The sequence below is a fragment of the Lissotriton helveticus genome, chromosome 8, assembly GCF_964261635.1.
Source record: "Lissotriton helveticus chromosome 8, aLisHel1.1, whole genome shotgun sequence".
In the NCBI taxonomy this organism is placed as follows: Eukaryota; Metazoa; Chordata; class Amphibia; order Caudata; family Salamandridae; genus Lissotriton; species Lissotriton helveticus.
This window is the reverse complement of record NC_136069.1, coordinates 1,068,011,749-1,068,028,290: the sequence shown is the minus strand read 5'-3', so window position 1 is coordinate 1,068,028,290 and position 16,542 is coordinate 1,068,011,749. Positions and strand designations below refer to the sequence as shown.

The 16,542-nt window shown below is 42.3% G+C and overlaps 2 protein-coding genes across 3 annotated transcripts in view; one reads left to right on the top strand and one right to left on the bottom strand.

The window, feature by feature from the left end:
• Nucleotides 1-16,542, bottom strand: part of UGGT2 (UDP-glucose glycoprotein glucosyltransferase 2) — a 1,586,510-nt gene that overhangs the window by 571,585 nt on the left and 998,383 nt on the right. The gene's annotated exons all lie outside the window — the stretch shown is intronic.
• On the top strand, nucleotides 1,617-15,688 carry LOC144773105 (uncharacterized). The gene is made up of 3 exons (XM_078657958.1): nucleotides 1,617-3,014; nucleotides 3,082-3,123; nucleotides 14,877-15,688. Exon 1 carries the CDS (start codon nucleotides 1,830-1,832, stop codon nucleotides 3,006-3,008), a length of 1,179 nt encoding a protein of 392 aa, XP_078514084.1. The 5' UTR covers nucleotides 1,617-1,829; the 3' UTR covers nucleotides 3,009-3,014; nucleotides 3,082-3,123; nucleotides 14,877-15,688.

The following is a 16,542-nucleotide window of genomic DNA, read 5'->3' as shown; positions in this document are numbered from 1 at the left end:
TTGAAGAGGGATGGCTGATCAGGCATCCGCAGAGAAGCTGACATTCCAGAGGGCTAGACTTTCAGAGTGCCCAGAGCAAAGTCCTGCTGGACAAGGGAAAGGATGAACAGGAGATTCTGAGAAAGAGGATTAATTTGTCTTTATATACACCATGTCACAAATTTTGCCCAAGCGCAGACGTAAACCATCTTGGTGGAGAGACACCTGGATGTCAAGATAATATCACATAGGAAGCTCTAAAGCTATCACTGCTCAGTCTCCACTCAAGAAGACAGAGAATTGATAGGTTCGGTAGAGAACACTCCTCAGCTGCTGTGACAGAAGACCCTCTTGAAGGGTCAGCTTGATCGGAGGTCCAAAGGCCATGCTTAACAGCTTGGGATACCAGACTCTCCGTGCCCAATCCGGAGCCACAAGGATGACTTGGGCTTCCTCGTTCCTGATCTGCTTGAGAACTCTGGGCAGGAATGGTATGGGTGCAAACGCATACAGGAGACCTGAGCACCACTTAAGACAAAAAGCCTCTCTGAGTGAGAGCCACCTTAGAAACTCCAGTTTGCAGAAGTGTTAACATTGCGTGTTCTCAGGGACAACGAGAAGAACATGGCGGCAGCAAGCTAGCTCGCCGCAGTGCTCCGTGTTGATCTCCCTGCAGGATTGTCTCCCGCTCTGAGTTGAAGAGTGTCTGTACATGGGGATATGAGTAATTGTCTCGTGGACATATGAGAGCTTTTCCTGGCTGAATTTCTGGCTTCAGTAGAATTATATTGCCGGATTTCATTACCGTACGGATGGTGGGTTCCTTGCAGAGCAGCTGGCGGAGCACGGGAGTCCTCTTTCTGTCTCCATGGTGCCTCGGCCTCGGCCGAAGTGAGTGCGGTGTCGAAGACGGCTGCGGCTACGGCTACGGAGGTAGCGGGTGTTGTGGGGGGTGTCGAGTGGATTCATCCGACGCAGGCAAGTCGGGTTTTGACGAGCTAAGCTCCGGGACCTGTTTGATTCAGAGTGTTTGTGTAGGAGGGAGGTTGGAAAGTAAAATTAAAACGCCCATCAGTCCCACAGCTCATCTAGTGAGCAGCTGTTTAGCCCCCTTCTCTCCCCTCCTGGAAAAACGCTTAGAACTGCCAGCTACTCTATCCAGCCCGAGGATTTGTGTAGCCGCGCTGGAGCTAAGGAAGGGTAAGAGATTGAGAACTCTGTTTTCTCCCCGAAGTGTTACAGAGTCAGAGTTAGAGAGCCATACTGACACAAGTACAGTCTCAATCTCTAAAGAAGGACTACAAGGTCAGCCCCAATATTTGCAAGTTTCCGCTCCCTTTGCTGCAGTGGAGGGGTCTTTTGGGTATGAATAGGCTAATAGAAGTCTTACAGACCTGTCATTGGTAGAAACCACTCCTACTCCGCCTGATTTTGATATTGATGCTGTCGATGTTGAGGAGCATTTACATGCTTTTTCAAGTAAGAATATTCCAAGTATCCCTGGCGCATTTAATACTACTGGCAGCTTGCTTAATACTCCCAAAGGCGAGTCTAAACAAGGTCGAGGTCGTGGACATAAAAAGAAAATAGGTCTAAATAAAGTCGGTGTTCCAGAAGGGGGAATAGAAGTCGGGAAAGGGGTCAATATATCATCCAAGACGAAATCATCCTCTTTTTTGAACACTGAATTCAAGTCTAAAACCCCAATTGTGAAGAGTAAAACCAAGGTGAAGACCAAGGACTCTAAAGCACTACATCCAGCAGGCTCAAAAATCACTCCTTCACTTCGTTCCTATTTTAAAGCCGTTCCACAGATTTTACATCTTCCTGAAGGCTTAGACGGTCAAGGCATGGCATCAACCTTAGAGGGTAATCCTTTATTTTCTTGTCAACCTGCCACATCAGTGGATACATCATTATCTGGGGTGACAGACCAAGTTGAAAAGTGCCCTGGTCAAGTAATAGAAACGGCTGTAACTACTGATTCAGCAGCAAGCCCACAAGGATCACTAGACCCAGAAATAGAGCGACAGCCAGCGTTGTCCACGCAGCCCCTCCTGCCAGGACAATCTCAGTCTTCATCCATGCAGGAGCTGAGTTTACCTCAAGATCTTACTACAGTTTACTCTGAAGAGGCTGAAGAATTAGATTCTACTGAGTTGGGAGGCGCATCCGGGGGTCCAGATGAAGATGACTCTGTTAATCCTGTCCAACTTGACATTAACTCTGTATTGGCCCCTTCCTCTTCCTCTCAAGCTCCGATGACGGCAGCCTCTGTTCTGGAGATGTTTTCAGCTCTTACTCTGGAGATAAGGAAAGGATTTGCGGAATCATCTGCTAATCAACTAGAGTTCAAAAATTATTGTGAATCACTTGACAATAAAATCGAAGGTCTCACTATAAGAACTGGAGTGTTAGAAGAGACGGTTGGCATTCATTCCGTTTATTTGGATCAGGCGAAGGAGGATATTAAGAAACTTACAAAGGAAGATCTGGCTCTCAGCGAGAGGATGGAGTCCCTTGAAAACAATGCGAGAAGGGGGAACATCCGTATTTTGAATGTTCCGGAAGGATCTGAAGGGTCAGATATTAAACAATACATCGTCTCGTTACTGAAGGAAGCACTGTCTCTAGAATATACTCCCGCAGAACTGTCACTCGATATTCAGAGGGTACATAGAGATCCCTTTAAACTGAATCCACAGAGATCTAAACCACGCAAAATTTTAGTCAATTTTCACACTTATGTCCTAAAGGAACGCATCTTAAATATGGCCTTGACACAAAAGTCTTTGTCTGGGAAAGGCTTTACTTTTCTGATAAGATCGGACCTTTCCCGAATAACACTCGAAAAGCAATGGGAATTTGGGAGGCCGCTGGATGCCTTCAGAAAATTGGGCGCAACAGCTCAGCTCATGTTTCCGGCAGCTCTTAAAGTAATGCACAACAACAAGATGTATAACATCAGGTCTGTGCAAGCAGCTGATGAGCTATTAATGGATCTGGGCAAAGGGGCCTGCAAGGTTTAATATTAGGTCCGTGCAACCAGTTGATGAGCTACTAATGGATCTGGGCAAAGGGGCCCGCAAGGTTTAATATTAGGTGCCCTTTTTTTTAAAAATCCTAACTGCTTAAATAGGTCCTGTAGTGTAGTTCCTATCTTCCCAATAGGCTCTGCGCATTGGAATAGTACCTACAGCAGTAAAGGCCTAGGCCAGACGTTAACTAGGTCTACTACTGTCGATACTAGACTTAATTTTTGGGTTTGCCAGCTAAGCTCAGAGTTCGCTAGAAACTTTCTCGAATGTTCAAGGAAGGATTAACTCCCCTGATTAGACAAGAAGGGATTTAGTTTCTGACAACCATAGAACATGACAACTTTGCTCTCCCCTAATCAAGAGTCAATCTCAAGAGTCGTGTGAGCACAAGGCAATTATTTTACTCAGTCAGTACGTGCATTCTTAGTCTCATCAGAATGTAGAGAAAAGGAAGAGACGGGCGTGTTCAATAAAAGATGTTATTTATTGATCAGTCTCTTTTCTCGTACAAGAGAAATGGATCGATATTATTGCAATACTTATTGTTAAGTAAAGTGCATACATTAGAAGCAATAGTATAAAATAATACTGAAAAAACATTGATATGGTTTCTGAGCCATATGATGTTTAAAATGATTAAAATATATTTACATACACATATACATTTGACTAAACGTACTCAACTGGTGTTTCTAAATACGCCTACCCCATGTACCTGACCTAAGTCTAATGCGTGGGCGGGAATAGAAAGTTACAGTTTAAGTTAAGTTTGTTTTTGCCAAGTGAATAACTAAAGAATTCTCTGTGAGGGGTTATTCAGTTCTGTACCTGGAATTTAGGATGAATGAGGAATGGTATCTCTTTCTCTGCTCTCGATATTCCAGGCTGCCTGCGAGGGCTGCCCAGAAGCGCCGGTGCTGGGTCTCTCGGCTTGAGATAGCAGCGCGTCTCTCAGCGCGTCAGGAAGGCGGGGCTGTTGCCTGCGGGGTCTGCTTCTGCTCTCGGCTTCGGCAAGTATGGCTGCTCCGTCTTGTCACCACGCGTGTGTTTGCATAGGGCAAGGTCGGCAATATTTATACCTTAAAGGTGCCGGGATTGACGTAAGGATGGACATAGGTACGTCAATAAAGATGTCATACGACTTGCTCGTTAGCACATTCTTTACTAAAGTTCTCTGTGAAATCAAAACAATGGCCGCACGGATTATCCAGGTTGTCATAGGTTTGATTTGTTATGAGAACGTCGTATGCCTTATATGGGGCTGGAGGAATGTCGCTTGTCTAATTAGATCTCAAGCGTTATGACCTAATCAGATAACACGTTCCTGTGCCGTAGTGTGACTGCGTCAGATAACGGTATCTGCATCATGGGGGTTTTCTTGCCTCATGGGCTGACTGTTAGTTAACTAGCTAGGTAGTTTAACCAGAATAGGGTCAGGAATAGGGGGATCGATTCAGAACCTATAGAAATACACGACACCCACTCCACGCTAACTATGGTCATATCTACTAATCTATGCATAGTATAACATAGTACAACATACTATAGAGTATAGTGTATACCTTACCACCCCAAAATACATAAATGCATTTTGAAATTTTCAAATATACTGAAAAATTGCAGTCATATATATTGTATGCACTTAAGCTATGAATTAAATGCAAAAATAAGCAAGCATTGTATGCATTATTGTTTTTTGGTATATGAGAAATACACATGAAATGGCTCTTAATATGGCTATACAGAAAGAAAAGTCGAAACCATTTCAACACATAATATATTTTGTGAACATACCAGCGGGCAGCTAAAGTCTATATAAAGTCTATAAAGTATCTAAAAATAGAAATCTTAGTTCTCTAGGAATAGTTTTCTTACTTTAAGCAGAAGATCAGTGTCCCGGGGAAAAAATATATAGAAAAATATTTTAAGGGCTTGCTGAAAAAAGTTGCTGTCCGTGAACTGGATTGTAATTGTTCATGTGACTTTATTTTTAAAGTTGAAGGCCGAATTCAGGAAACGCCGTGTGCGAGTTTACTCAAAAGTCTCTATTTCTGTTCCGGAGAGAACATCATATCATTCAGGCTTTCGAAAAAACTGTCAACAGCTTCATGGGAAAGTTCCTCTAAGTCGGAAATAGGGGTAACCATGCATTCGTGCGCATGATTGTCTCCATTGACATTCTGATTTGCATTGCTGACAGAAGGTCGTACCTGTTCGATGCTGCTTTCATCTTGAACTTCACTACTCTTCAATCGTAGTGGTGAAGATTCCAGGAATGCCGTCATCAGAATTGGCAGCCTTTGAGGGCAGCACAGTGCGTGAACCTTGGTAGGAACCAACAGTGTATCTGCATCCACCGGCGCATCCGATTGTAGCGTCAGACAGGTGTCTAACACGCATTCTTCTCCGCATAGCAGACACCTTAGTACAGGTAAAACACACCTTTGCCACATTGGTCGAAATGATAGAAACCAAGTCATGTTTAGGTCTCTAAGCCGGGAGAGTCCCAGGATTTTTGATATCCGGTCCCGGTATCCAATGGCTAGAATCGTGTCTTCCATTGTCGCGAGAGTTTGATCTGTGACATGGGTTGCCATAACGAAAAATAAGGACTAGGAATAGGATTCCTGCAATTAGTCCCAGGATCAGGGGAAGTCCGGCAAAAATCGAATGGACGAAATCTGGAAAAATACCCAGTATGGCTTTGAATGGTGTTAATGCCATCGAAAATACTGTCTTAAATACCTTTGAGACCCCAGTGGTATCAGAAATATTTAAGATTTCGCTCAGGATTTCCGCGAAATGTACGGGGGAATTAGTTGATAATAATGTATGTATCTCTGCAGTCGTCCTTGCGACTTGTAGATCATACGTTTCTTTAGATGACGTGAGCCTTGTGGGCGTCTGAAGAAGCACTGTTTTCATTCTGCTTAAAGTATCTATTCGAATAGAAGTAATTTTCAAACCGGGCCATGCCCTTGCCTCCCTGTCTGGAAAGGAGCTGGGGAACAAAGAACGTCCACAGCACTTGACCTTCGCCGTCGTGGTGACGAGATAAGGAGTCCCGGGCATAAGACTACAACATCTGCGGTCTACAATAAGAATGTAACTCCCATTATAGAGTCTTTGAAAGAATGGTTCTATTTCAGTTGCAGGTGCGCCTTGCTGGTGACATGAAAGGTTGTATGAATTCCCTTCACAGGCTCCGTGCAAACTAATACCGTTACATAGAAGCGTGCCGCTTAGTGACATAGCACAATTGTTGCCACTAAGAAACACTTTCTGTCCATGTTGTAATAACAGTAAGTCTTGCGATAATATATCGATTGCTGAAGACACAATGCTGTCCAATGAAAAAATTCTGGAGGACAGAGTCATTAACCCATTGTCCACTACAGAAAGTGATTTTTCCAAATTAATACGATCAATTTCACGTATTCTCTCTGCTGTCTCAATTTGAGTAACCTTCCAGGCCTCATTGTATGCTGCATATACAGAGGCTGCTATGAAACGCTTATGACGCTGTTTGCGTGGTCCCAGTATGAAATCACGCAAGTCAGCACCATCAGTAAGTAAAGTTAGGTGTTGCTTAATTTCAGGCAGTGTGGAAGTTTGTAGCCATTGAAGGCATAATTTGCCCACACTGTAGGTTGTTATTATCCCTGGGTGATGTCTTTGGGGATATCTAGGGTCTGGCCTGGTCATTTTGAAACCCTGTGTTTTATTCAGGAATCTATCTTGACAGTTATTTGTATCTGTGGGCCAGATCAACCATTGTTTCCAATCAGGATGTGTTCTGTTTTGGTTAAGTATATGGTTTATGTCTATTTCTTCATCTGTTTCAGAGCTATTGCTAAACATTGTCGGTTTTGGAATAGACAGGTTATTTAAATCTTTGATTTTGGCTAAGCCAAGACAGGTGGTTTGTTGAACAGTGTCATTTAAAAATATCATTTGTTCTGGGATCATGCAGGCTCTAAACAAAGCTTCTAAACCCTGTACTTGCCATTCTTTTGTACCCCAAACACTTTTCAAATCAACATTTTTGTCCCAATAATCAAATCCAAAAGTATTCATTTTTTCAAAGAACGAATCAGAATAAATCAATTTTGTGTTGTTTATCATGGTTTTCATCCCTGTCTTGTTTGACAATTTGTAATAAAATGTTTCAGCATTAGTTATGTTAAAACCTGAAAAATATGAATATTTGTCATAAACGGTTCTAGAGCTCCCTTTTGGAGGTGTAGCACAATGTTCCCATTGATTATAATTTAAAACATTTCTAGGTTGTGCAGATTTATGCAAGAAATGATTACCATAATGGTTATAGCAATACATACTATCATAATTTGTAGAACCCTGCAAATAATCATGTTTTGTAAATTTAGCAGACATTACTAAGTCAGACATCATATTATTTATACTTTCAAAGTCCCAATCATCAGCAAATGAGTTTGGTTTTGCAAAATCACTCAAGGAGATCTTGATTTGGTGTGGATATTTCAGGATCTCGACCGGACCATAAATTTCATAGTCAGTGTTGTCCCAGGCTACCCCACCAGGTATTGGAATTGCTGTGAAGTTGGCTGAAGAAAGTTCTGAAGAAAGTTCTCGTTTCTTGACGTGTGAAGATGTGTGTGGTTTGAGGACCAAGTTGATGTTCTGACTTGCTGTGTCCATTTTAGCATATTTTCCCTCAATGAAGCGTCCCAAAGTAAATACCATGATGAGCCAAAGTATGGGGATAAATGCACCAAAACCCACCCAAAATTCAATCCATGGAGAAACCAGATATGTTTCATTCAGTTGTTTCAAAAGTTCCTTAGCTTTGTCTTTAAAGGATTTTGATGATGGCTGTGTCTTTTGTTCACTGAAGCCGTCAGAGGAATCATCGAAGTTGATGAAGTAACCAGATGCAGTTCTGTCAATTGTTCCAATTGGTTCAGGATTTTTGTTTTTTGCATTTTCACTTGGTACTTCAGTATAGATTGGTGTCTCTCTGCTAAATGTCTTTATTTGGGTTTTCAGAGGTCTTAGTTCTATTGCATTGTTGCATAGTCCTTGTTGTTCTTCTGTAGGCGTTTCGAATGTGATGAGCCTCTTTGATAGGACCTCTGTACTGGTAGCAAACCTTGGTGTTCTGCTACTTATTGGGAGTCCACTTGGCCTACTGTTTGTTATCGGCCACATGTTGTGGTTTTACCAGGTCGATGGATACAACTCGGTTCTCCTTTTTTCCAGCAAGTGGCGGTAGTACAACTGATCTTGTCCCGTTGACAGACAAGACAGGAACTGCTTTTCTGTAAGAAGGCCCAAATTCCTTCTTTACCGCGATCTTCTCCCTGACTAGATCCCCGACTTTTGGAATCCAGACAGGTCTTGCTGGGACAGGTGGTGAATCTTCAGTGGTCGTTGGCTGTTGTTTCAACTGTATGTTGCTCAGGTCTTTTCTTGTTTTGTTTAAGTCCTGCAAAATAGCCAAACGGTCTTTGACATCAAAGGTTTTTTCTATTACCACTGAAGTCTGACTATCAAGGTCAGAGATCAACATCCTAGTTCCGAATAATAATTCGTACGGACTGAATCCCTTCAGAGAATTTCTTGGCAAGTTATTTAGACTACGTTGGACACTTATTAGATGTTTGACCCACCCAGCTCCCGAACCTAATACCTTTGCCGTTATAGATTGCTTTATGTCACGGTTTTTTCTTTCAACAATTCCGTTCCCCTCAGGGTGAAATGGACAAGAGTACCGCAATTGCACGCCCATGCTGACCATGGCCTCCTTATAAGCCCGAGAGCTAAAAGCAGGACCATTGTCCGAATGCAGAATGCCAATTGCGTATGTGCCGATAAAGACCCGCAAATCTTTTATAACAGTTCTGGCGTCAGCCGTTCGCTGGGGCCACATCCATATGAATCTCGTGCATGAGTCCACTGCAACCAAGATATATTTATAGTTACCATCCCTTTGTAAGGGACCGCAGTGGTCTAGATAAACACATGCTAATGGTTTATCCGAGATTAGAAGGGGCGTCTGTGCTGGACGTCTCACAGTTGATACTTTCATTTTTTGACATATTTCACATGCTAGAACATAGTTCCTTGTTTGTCTTCTCATTTGTGGCCACCAGTATCTCTGTTTTAATAATGATACTGTGGCTGAGACGCCAGCATGGGTAGAAGCAAGCCCTTCGTGTGCCGCTATTATTAGTCCTAATCTGTGTTCCATGTTTGGAATTGCCCTATCCCCCACTCCAGGGATTCGAGCAAAAGGAACATTGTTTTCATCAGTTATGTATGAGTATTTTACTGGAAAGCCTTTAGGGAGTGGTTCTATCGAATCCTTTTCTGAAGCGCTGACAGCTTGTAATATTTCGCTGTCTATTTTTGTTTTTGACCGGGTGACGGCTGCTACGGAAGCCGTTTGCACAGCTGCTTTCGCGGCCTCATCAGCCAATGAATTTCCTGCAACGTGAACGCCATCACGTTGATGACTCAGTGTATGTATCACGTGAGTCTTTGGTAGTTCTTTTTGTAAAAGAGCTACTTGTTCCCAGAGCATTTTATGCTTGATTGTGCCACCTTTCGCATCCTTGAAACCGTTCTGAAGCCAGATCTGCAAGTATTCATTATAAGACTGAACGCAATAATACGAATCGCACACTATAAGTGTGGGGAATTCTCGATCGGTATTTTCAAGCGCCATCTTGAATGCTAGTAGTTCAGCTCGCTGAGCTGTGCAATCTCCTAGAGATTGTGTTTTAGTGAGGGTTGGTTTAAATTTCCCTTCGTGCCAACGACCTTTAACAATCGCGCACGCAGCACTGTAAGCTTGTTTACCCCCTACTGCGGGTTGTGCTGATCCGTCTGTATATATTATACAGCCGTAGTGTTCTAGAGGCAGAATTTCGGTTGGCGGAGGACATTCAAATTCATATTGGAGAAATTCTTGTGTTTTTAAGTAAGGATCAAATTCGTACACCACGTCTGTTGCAGCAAGAGAGTTAGCCCATTGTATCCATCTCGGATGGAGTGCTTTAGCATTTGGAATGCTTGCCTTTGTTACCGCCTCTAAGGCTGGTATTGGTGTCACGATTACTATTCGTTTACCTTGTGCCAGGGCTCGTTCTTTTGCTATAGCTGTCTGTGTTGCTGTAAGAATTTTTTCCGTTGGGCTAAATTTCATTTCAGCCTTAGTGTACAAGTGTGATTTGAATGCAATTGGTACCTTATCTCCCTCATTAGAGGTTAGGTATGTGAATCCGCATCTCCCTGGGATGACTCGGATCACAAGGTTGCGTGTATTATCACGGGTTTCTAATTTTGTTTTAATTAGCATGTCTGTTTGTAAGGATCTCAAAATTTCTGTGTGTGCTTGAGTCCAACTGGATCTTTTAAAGTCTGGTTTAATTAGATCATAAAGGGGTTTGACCCTTTCTGCGTAATTTGCAATATATGTTCTTCCGAAATTTAGGAAGCCTAGAATTGACTGTAGGTTTTTTAGTGTTTTAGGAGCTTGGATTACGGCACATTTCTCTAGGAAATTGTCTGCCAGGCTTTTACCTTCACTTGATAACTCATATCCTAAGAATAGGACCGTCAGATGGGCAATTCTGGACTTTTTAAAGTTGAATTTGTAACCCTCTGCAGCAAAACCAAGTATTATGGTGTTCACTCTTTTCAAGTGAGTTTCCAAGTCATCATCTGTTAAGTAAATGTCATCGACATAAGATAATGCTTCATCATCATATTGTTGTAGTAATTCTGTTACTCTCGCTGAGAATACCCCCGGGCTGTTCTTGTACCCCTGGGCTAACCGACAGAATTGTTTTTGAGTGCCATTTACTGAGAAAGCTGTTAAATATCTGCTCTCTGGTGCTATGTTTTGACAAAAGAATCCATTGGAGATGTCCAAGGTTGTTTTGTATTTTTTGCGCACTATGTTATTCATTAGTGCAGCACTGTGTGAGTTTTGCACTGCAAAAGTTTTGCAACATGTGTTAAGGTGTCGGTAATCCAAAACTAGGCGATATGAATTGTCTGGTTTGGAGACCGGAAACAAAGGATTGTCCATTTGTGAGGTGCAAGTTTCAATCACCCCCTGGTATTCTAGCTGATCTAGTATTTCATTTACTTGTTTTTTAGCTTCTTGCTTGATTGGGTACTGCCTTTGTGCAGTTGGTTGTGATTTTAACTGGACTTTGTGAGGAGGAGAATCCTCATCCCATCCTACATGATTTTTATATAAAGCAGGTGCTAAGGCCACTGCCCACTTTCTAGCAAGTGTATATTTTTTATGAATCGGTATTTGATTCGAGAAGGCAGGCATAATTACTTCTTCGCCATGAGGGCACTCCCTGACAAACTCTGGTGGCCAGTCTTTTTCAGCTAGAAGGATGTCATAGCCTTTGGAGAGGTTATCCCAAAATAGTCCCCTAATTTTCCTAGTCTTATCTCCCTCTATACGTAATGTTATCTCGTATATTTTGTGGGGCTTGCTAACTCTGGTATCTGCAGTTTCCACTTGAAGGTATTCATTCGTGTCCACTGTCTCCAGATGATTCATAAGGACTTTGCGAGCTATGCTCACCTCTGCTGCGCTGTCTAGCATTGTCTGAGCCCACTCTCCGTTTTTCAGTTGTGTCCTCAGTATTCTCGGCATTGTTAACTACCTTGATACTGGCTACCTTCTTTTTTGGAAATTGTGATTTCTTTTTCAGTTGAGCAGGTTCCTTGTCTTTGGACTTGGCGTGCTCTTCTGATCGTCCTCTTCTTTCCGATTTCTGCGAGGAATTCTGAAAAGATTGAGAGGGACGTGTATCAATGTCTTGATATCTATCAGGTTTTTTAATATTATCCCTATTTCTAAGGTTATATCTATTCCCAGAGGGGTCACTCTGGGGTGACCTTTGTCTCGGGTTTGGAGATTTCTCTCTTCGCCTAGGAGACCTTCCTCTGGACTGGAATTTCTTTTCTTTAGGATTGGATTGTTTATTTCCATCCCAGTTCTTTTTTGGTGAATTATTATTATTATTAAAAAACATTTTTTCTGGACTTGTAGTCAGTTGCGGTTTTACTGGTATTCCACCTAGACTATCTCTGCCTAGTTCTTCATAGGATTTTTCTATGATTCTGGCAATTTCAGCTGGTTGGTCTGCTATGTCTGTCTCTTTTAACCTCTGGCGGATCGCCACGTTCGCTGCTTCACCTTTTATGTTGGCTAATAATATAGCCGAGACCTGCTTGAAGTCTTTCAGTAGTTTCATACCAAGAGTTAAAGCAGGTTCTGGACCGTATTCATCTTGAATTTGTTTTAGCACATCTGGTATTACCGAAATGGATGGAACACCGTGCGTTTTTGTATAGATGGAAGCAAAGACTGTACCCCAAGTGTCACAGTCCTCAATGTGTGGTGCGATTCCCATTGGGAGACATATAGTCAGAATCCTGTGTTTTTCCAGCGGGGTGGTGTCAGGAAACACCGCCTCTATTTGGGTAATTTTCTGTGCCAACCAGAATGGTATCTGTTCCCGTTTAGCTGGAACTTTACCTAGGCAGGATTGGATGTTCTGTGGTGTAATTTTATTTGTGTTCCCCTGGTGAGGGGTCAGCTGTGGAAGTTTAATCGCTGGCTGAATTGTTGAAGTCCGCATTACATACTGAACTAATTGTCTGTGAATTTTTAGTAGTTGTTTTAGCTGTATTAACAGCTCTGCTGCAGGCATTCTTTCGATGTCTGGATGTGGTGTGTATCCGGCTAAGACCGGCCACGTTGCTCCTGGTCTTCCTAAAGGACCGAGCCTTGTAATGTGATTGTTATGTATTAGGGCGCCATCAAATAAGAGCAAATGCTCTTGGAATTTGAGTGGTACTTCCACCTCCTCGAAAGGAGTGTACGTTTCAGGAGGTTCCTCTACTTTGTAATAGTGGAAGTACTTTGTTACAGCATTTGCTGCTGGAAAATGTATCCATGTATAGTATACCTCTGTCTGCCGATATTCGTGTGCCTCAATTACGAATATGACTGTGCCACCTCTAGGTGTCAGTCCATTTTCTATAAGTTTTAAGGTTATAGATCTCCTTTTAATGACCGGAATGAGTATTATATCCGCGTCTGCTGCTTGCATGGTAGCATCAGCATCTGCTATTTCAGTAGCTAATCTAATTGCCTCTCTTTCTCCATCACTGTCTCCCATTTTACTGACAGGATGGTATTATTTTTGTTTGCAGATCAGGTTTCTTATGGAAACAGAGATTAGATGCACAATATTCTGGAACTGTTTTATCCTTCAACGTTGACTAGACCAAGAACCATACATAGGAGTTCCCTCCTGCGAGGTTTTGGAGGATATAATAACCTTTCACCCACTCCAGACGTCTTTGGAGTATTTGGGAAAAGGGGTCTGAGTGAGAAAGCACGACTGAGTTACTCTAAATGTCTTACGTTAGTTTTATCGCCCTTTCCAAACGCGTTGGGCGCCATGTAGTGTAGTTCCTATCTTCCCAATAGGCTCTGCGCATTGGAATAGTACCTACAGCAGTAAAGGCCTAGGCCAGACGTTAACTAGGTCTACTACTGTCGATACTAGACTTAATTTTTGGGTTTGCCAGCTAAGCTCAGAGTTCGCTAGAAACTTTCTCGAATGTTCAAGGAAGGATTAACTCCCCTGATTAGACAAGAAGGGATTTAGTTTCTGACAACCATAGAACATGACAACTTTGCTCTCCCCTAATCAAGAGTCAATCTCAAGAGTCGTGTGAGCACAAGGCAATTATTTTACTCAGTCAGTACGTGCATTCTTAGTCTCATCAGAATGTAGAGAAAAGGAAGAGACGGGCGTGTTCAATAAAAGATGTTATTTATTGATCAGTCTCTTTTCTCGTACAAGAGAAATGGATCGATATTATTGCAATACTTATTGTTAAGTAAAGTGCATACATTAGAAGCAATAGTATAAAATAATACTGAAAAAACATTGATATGGTTTCTGAGCCATATGATGTTTAAAATGATTAAAATATATTTACATACACATATACATTTGACTAAACGTACTCAACTGGTGTTTCTAAATACGCCTACCCCGTGTACCTGACCTAAGTCTAATGCGTGGGCGGGAATAGAAAGTTACAGTTTACGTTAAGTTTGTTTTTGCCAAGTGAATAACTAAAGAATTCTCTGTGAGGGGTTATTCAGTTCTGTACCTGGAATTTAGGATGAATGAGGAATGGTATCTCTTTCTCTGCTCTCGATATTCCAGGCTGCCTGCGAGGGCTGCCCAGAAGCGCCGGTGCTGGGTCTCTCGGCTTGAGATAGCAGCGCGTCTCTCAGCGCGTCAGGAAGGCGGGGCTGTTGCCTGCGGGGTCTGCTTCTGCTCTCGGCTTCGGCAAGTATGGCTGCTCCGTCTTGTCACCACGCGTGTGTTTGCATAGGGCAAGGTCGGCAATATTTATACCTTAAAGGTGCCGGGATTGACGTAAGGATGGACATAGGTACGTCAATAAAGATGTCATACGACTTGCTCGTTAGCACATTCTTTACTAAAGTTCTCTGTGAAATCAAAACAATGGCCGCACGGATTATCCAGGTTGTCATAGGTTTGATTTGTTATGAGAACGTCGTATGCCTTATCAGGGGCTGGAGGAATGTCGCTTGTCTAATTAGATCTCAAGCGTTATGACCTAATCAGATAACACGTTCCTGTGCCGTAGTGTGACTGCATCAGATAACGGTATCTGCATCATGGGGGTTTTCTTGCCTCATGGGCTGACTGTTAGTTAACTAGCTAGGTAGTTTAACCAGAATAGGGTCAGGAATAGGGGGATCGATTCAGAACCTATAGAAATACACGACAGTCCTGCTATTCAATCTTCCATGTTCTCAATATGAATATCAAGAGGCAGAGGCACCTATATATATATATGCACTATATATGCACTATATATGCACTAGTTAAAAGCCCCATAGTTTCAATCAATTTTTTTCAAAATTTTTCATTCACTCATTTTTAGTCACTTGAATAGATAGCGGTTAGACTTTTTTGCAGGGGGTCAACCGGTGGGGCACTATCTACTGGACTTTGTTCCGGTTAGATAATGCAAGGGTTCTTCACGGGGGGAGGGGCTCTCACCCCGAGGGGGTGAATGCGAAGGGGTGGCAAAAATGTAAAAAAGTCCTCAATAACCTAAATAGTAGTTTTTGGAATGGTAATTCATATTTCACATATAATTGCTGTACGCAAGTATTCAACATTACTATAAATATCTTCTTTGGTATAGTACTAATTATTGTGTTCTATTGTTTAAGAGATGAGTAGTGTAGGTCTCCTTTCCTGGAACGTCAATGGCCTCCGCACCAAGCCCCGAGCCAGTAGAATTCTGCAATATCTGAAGGACTCGGATGCGCAGGTCATGGTGTTGCAGGAAACTCACCTTACGCATTCTGAACTGTTGGCACTTATTAAGAAGAATAGATGGATCGACTTTACGGTCTCTACCACACAAACTTCTCATACAAGAGGTGTTGCGATCATTTTTAAAAAAGGAGTTAAAGCTAAGTTAATCTCACAGGCTGTAGATTCTTCTGGCAGATGGGCCATAGCTTCAGTTCTTATGGCTGGGTTTTCAGTTACAATAGTCGGCTATTACGGTCCGAATCAGGATGACCCCTCTTCACTGGAAACAATTTTCTTGCAGTTACTCTCCATTTCTGGACCTATAATTTTAGCCGGCGACTTTAATATTGTGTTGGACCCCATCTTGGACAAGTCCCCTAATAATCGATCTATGGTTTTGTCTAAAACTAGATCCTTTTTACTAGATGCTATGAGACAGTACGGGTTTGTGGATGTCTGGCGACAAAGGTCGGGAAATCAACAGGGGGTTTCCTATAGGAACTTTAAATATCACCATAAGTCAAGGATTGATTATATTTTGATCACTCAAAGATTGGTTGATTCTGTCAAAACAATAGAATATCTTCCTTCGCATCTCTCAGATCATTCTGCGGTTAAATTGGTGTTAGGTTTCTGTAGTAAAAAAACCCCGACTACGTGGTCTTTCGATCGCTCTCTCCTCACTAATGAGGAGGATATCTTGTATCTAAAGTCAGAAACTCACAACTTCTTTTTGTCTAATAATGGTTCTGCCTCTAATAGAATTATTTGGGATTTGTTTAAGGCAACGTTGAGAGGGTTGATTGTTGCCAAAGTTGCCTTTCGGAGGAAGAGTTATAACGAAACGATTTCCTCTATAGAATCAGATATGGCTCGTGTTCAACATGAGATCGACCTTAATAGCACAGCTTTGAGGTCTATATTAGATCCTCTTCACAATCAACTGGTGACTCTGAATGGAAGTTTGGCTTCGACCCTAAATTGGAGGGTCCAACAGAGATGGGAAGCCAGTAAGTTGGCTCACTTCGAATATAGTGAAGGCGCTGGCAAACTACTGGCTTGGAAGACCAAAGTAGATCAGGTCCGGAACAACATTGCATCTATAAAAGTAGGAAACATCAATCTCT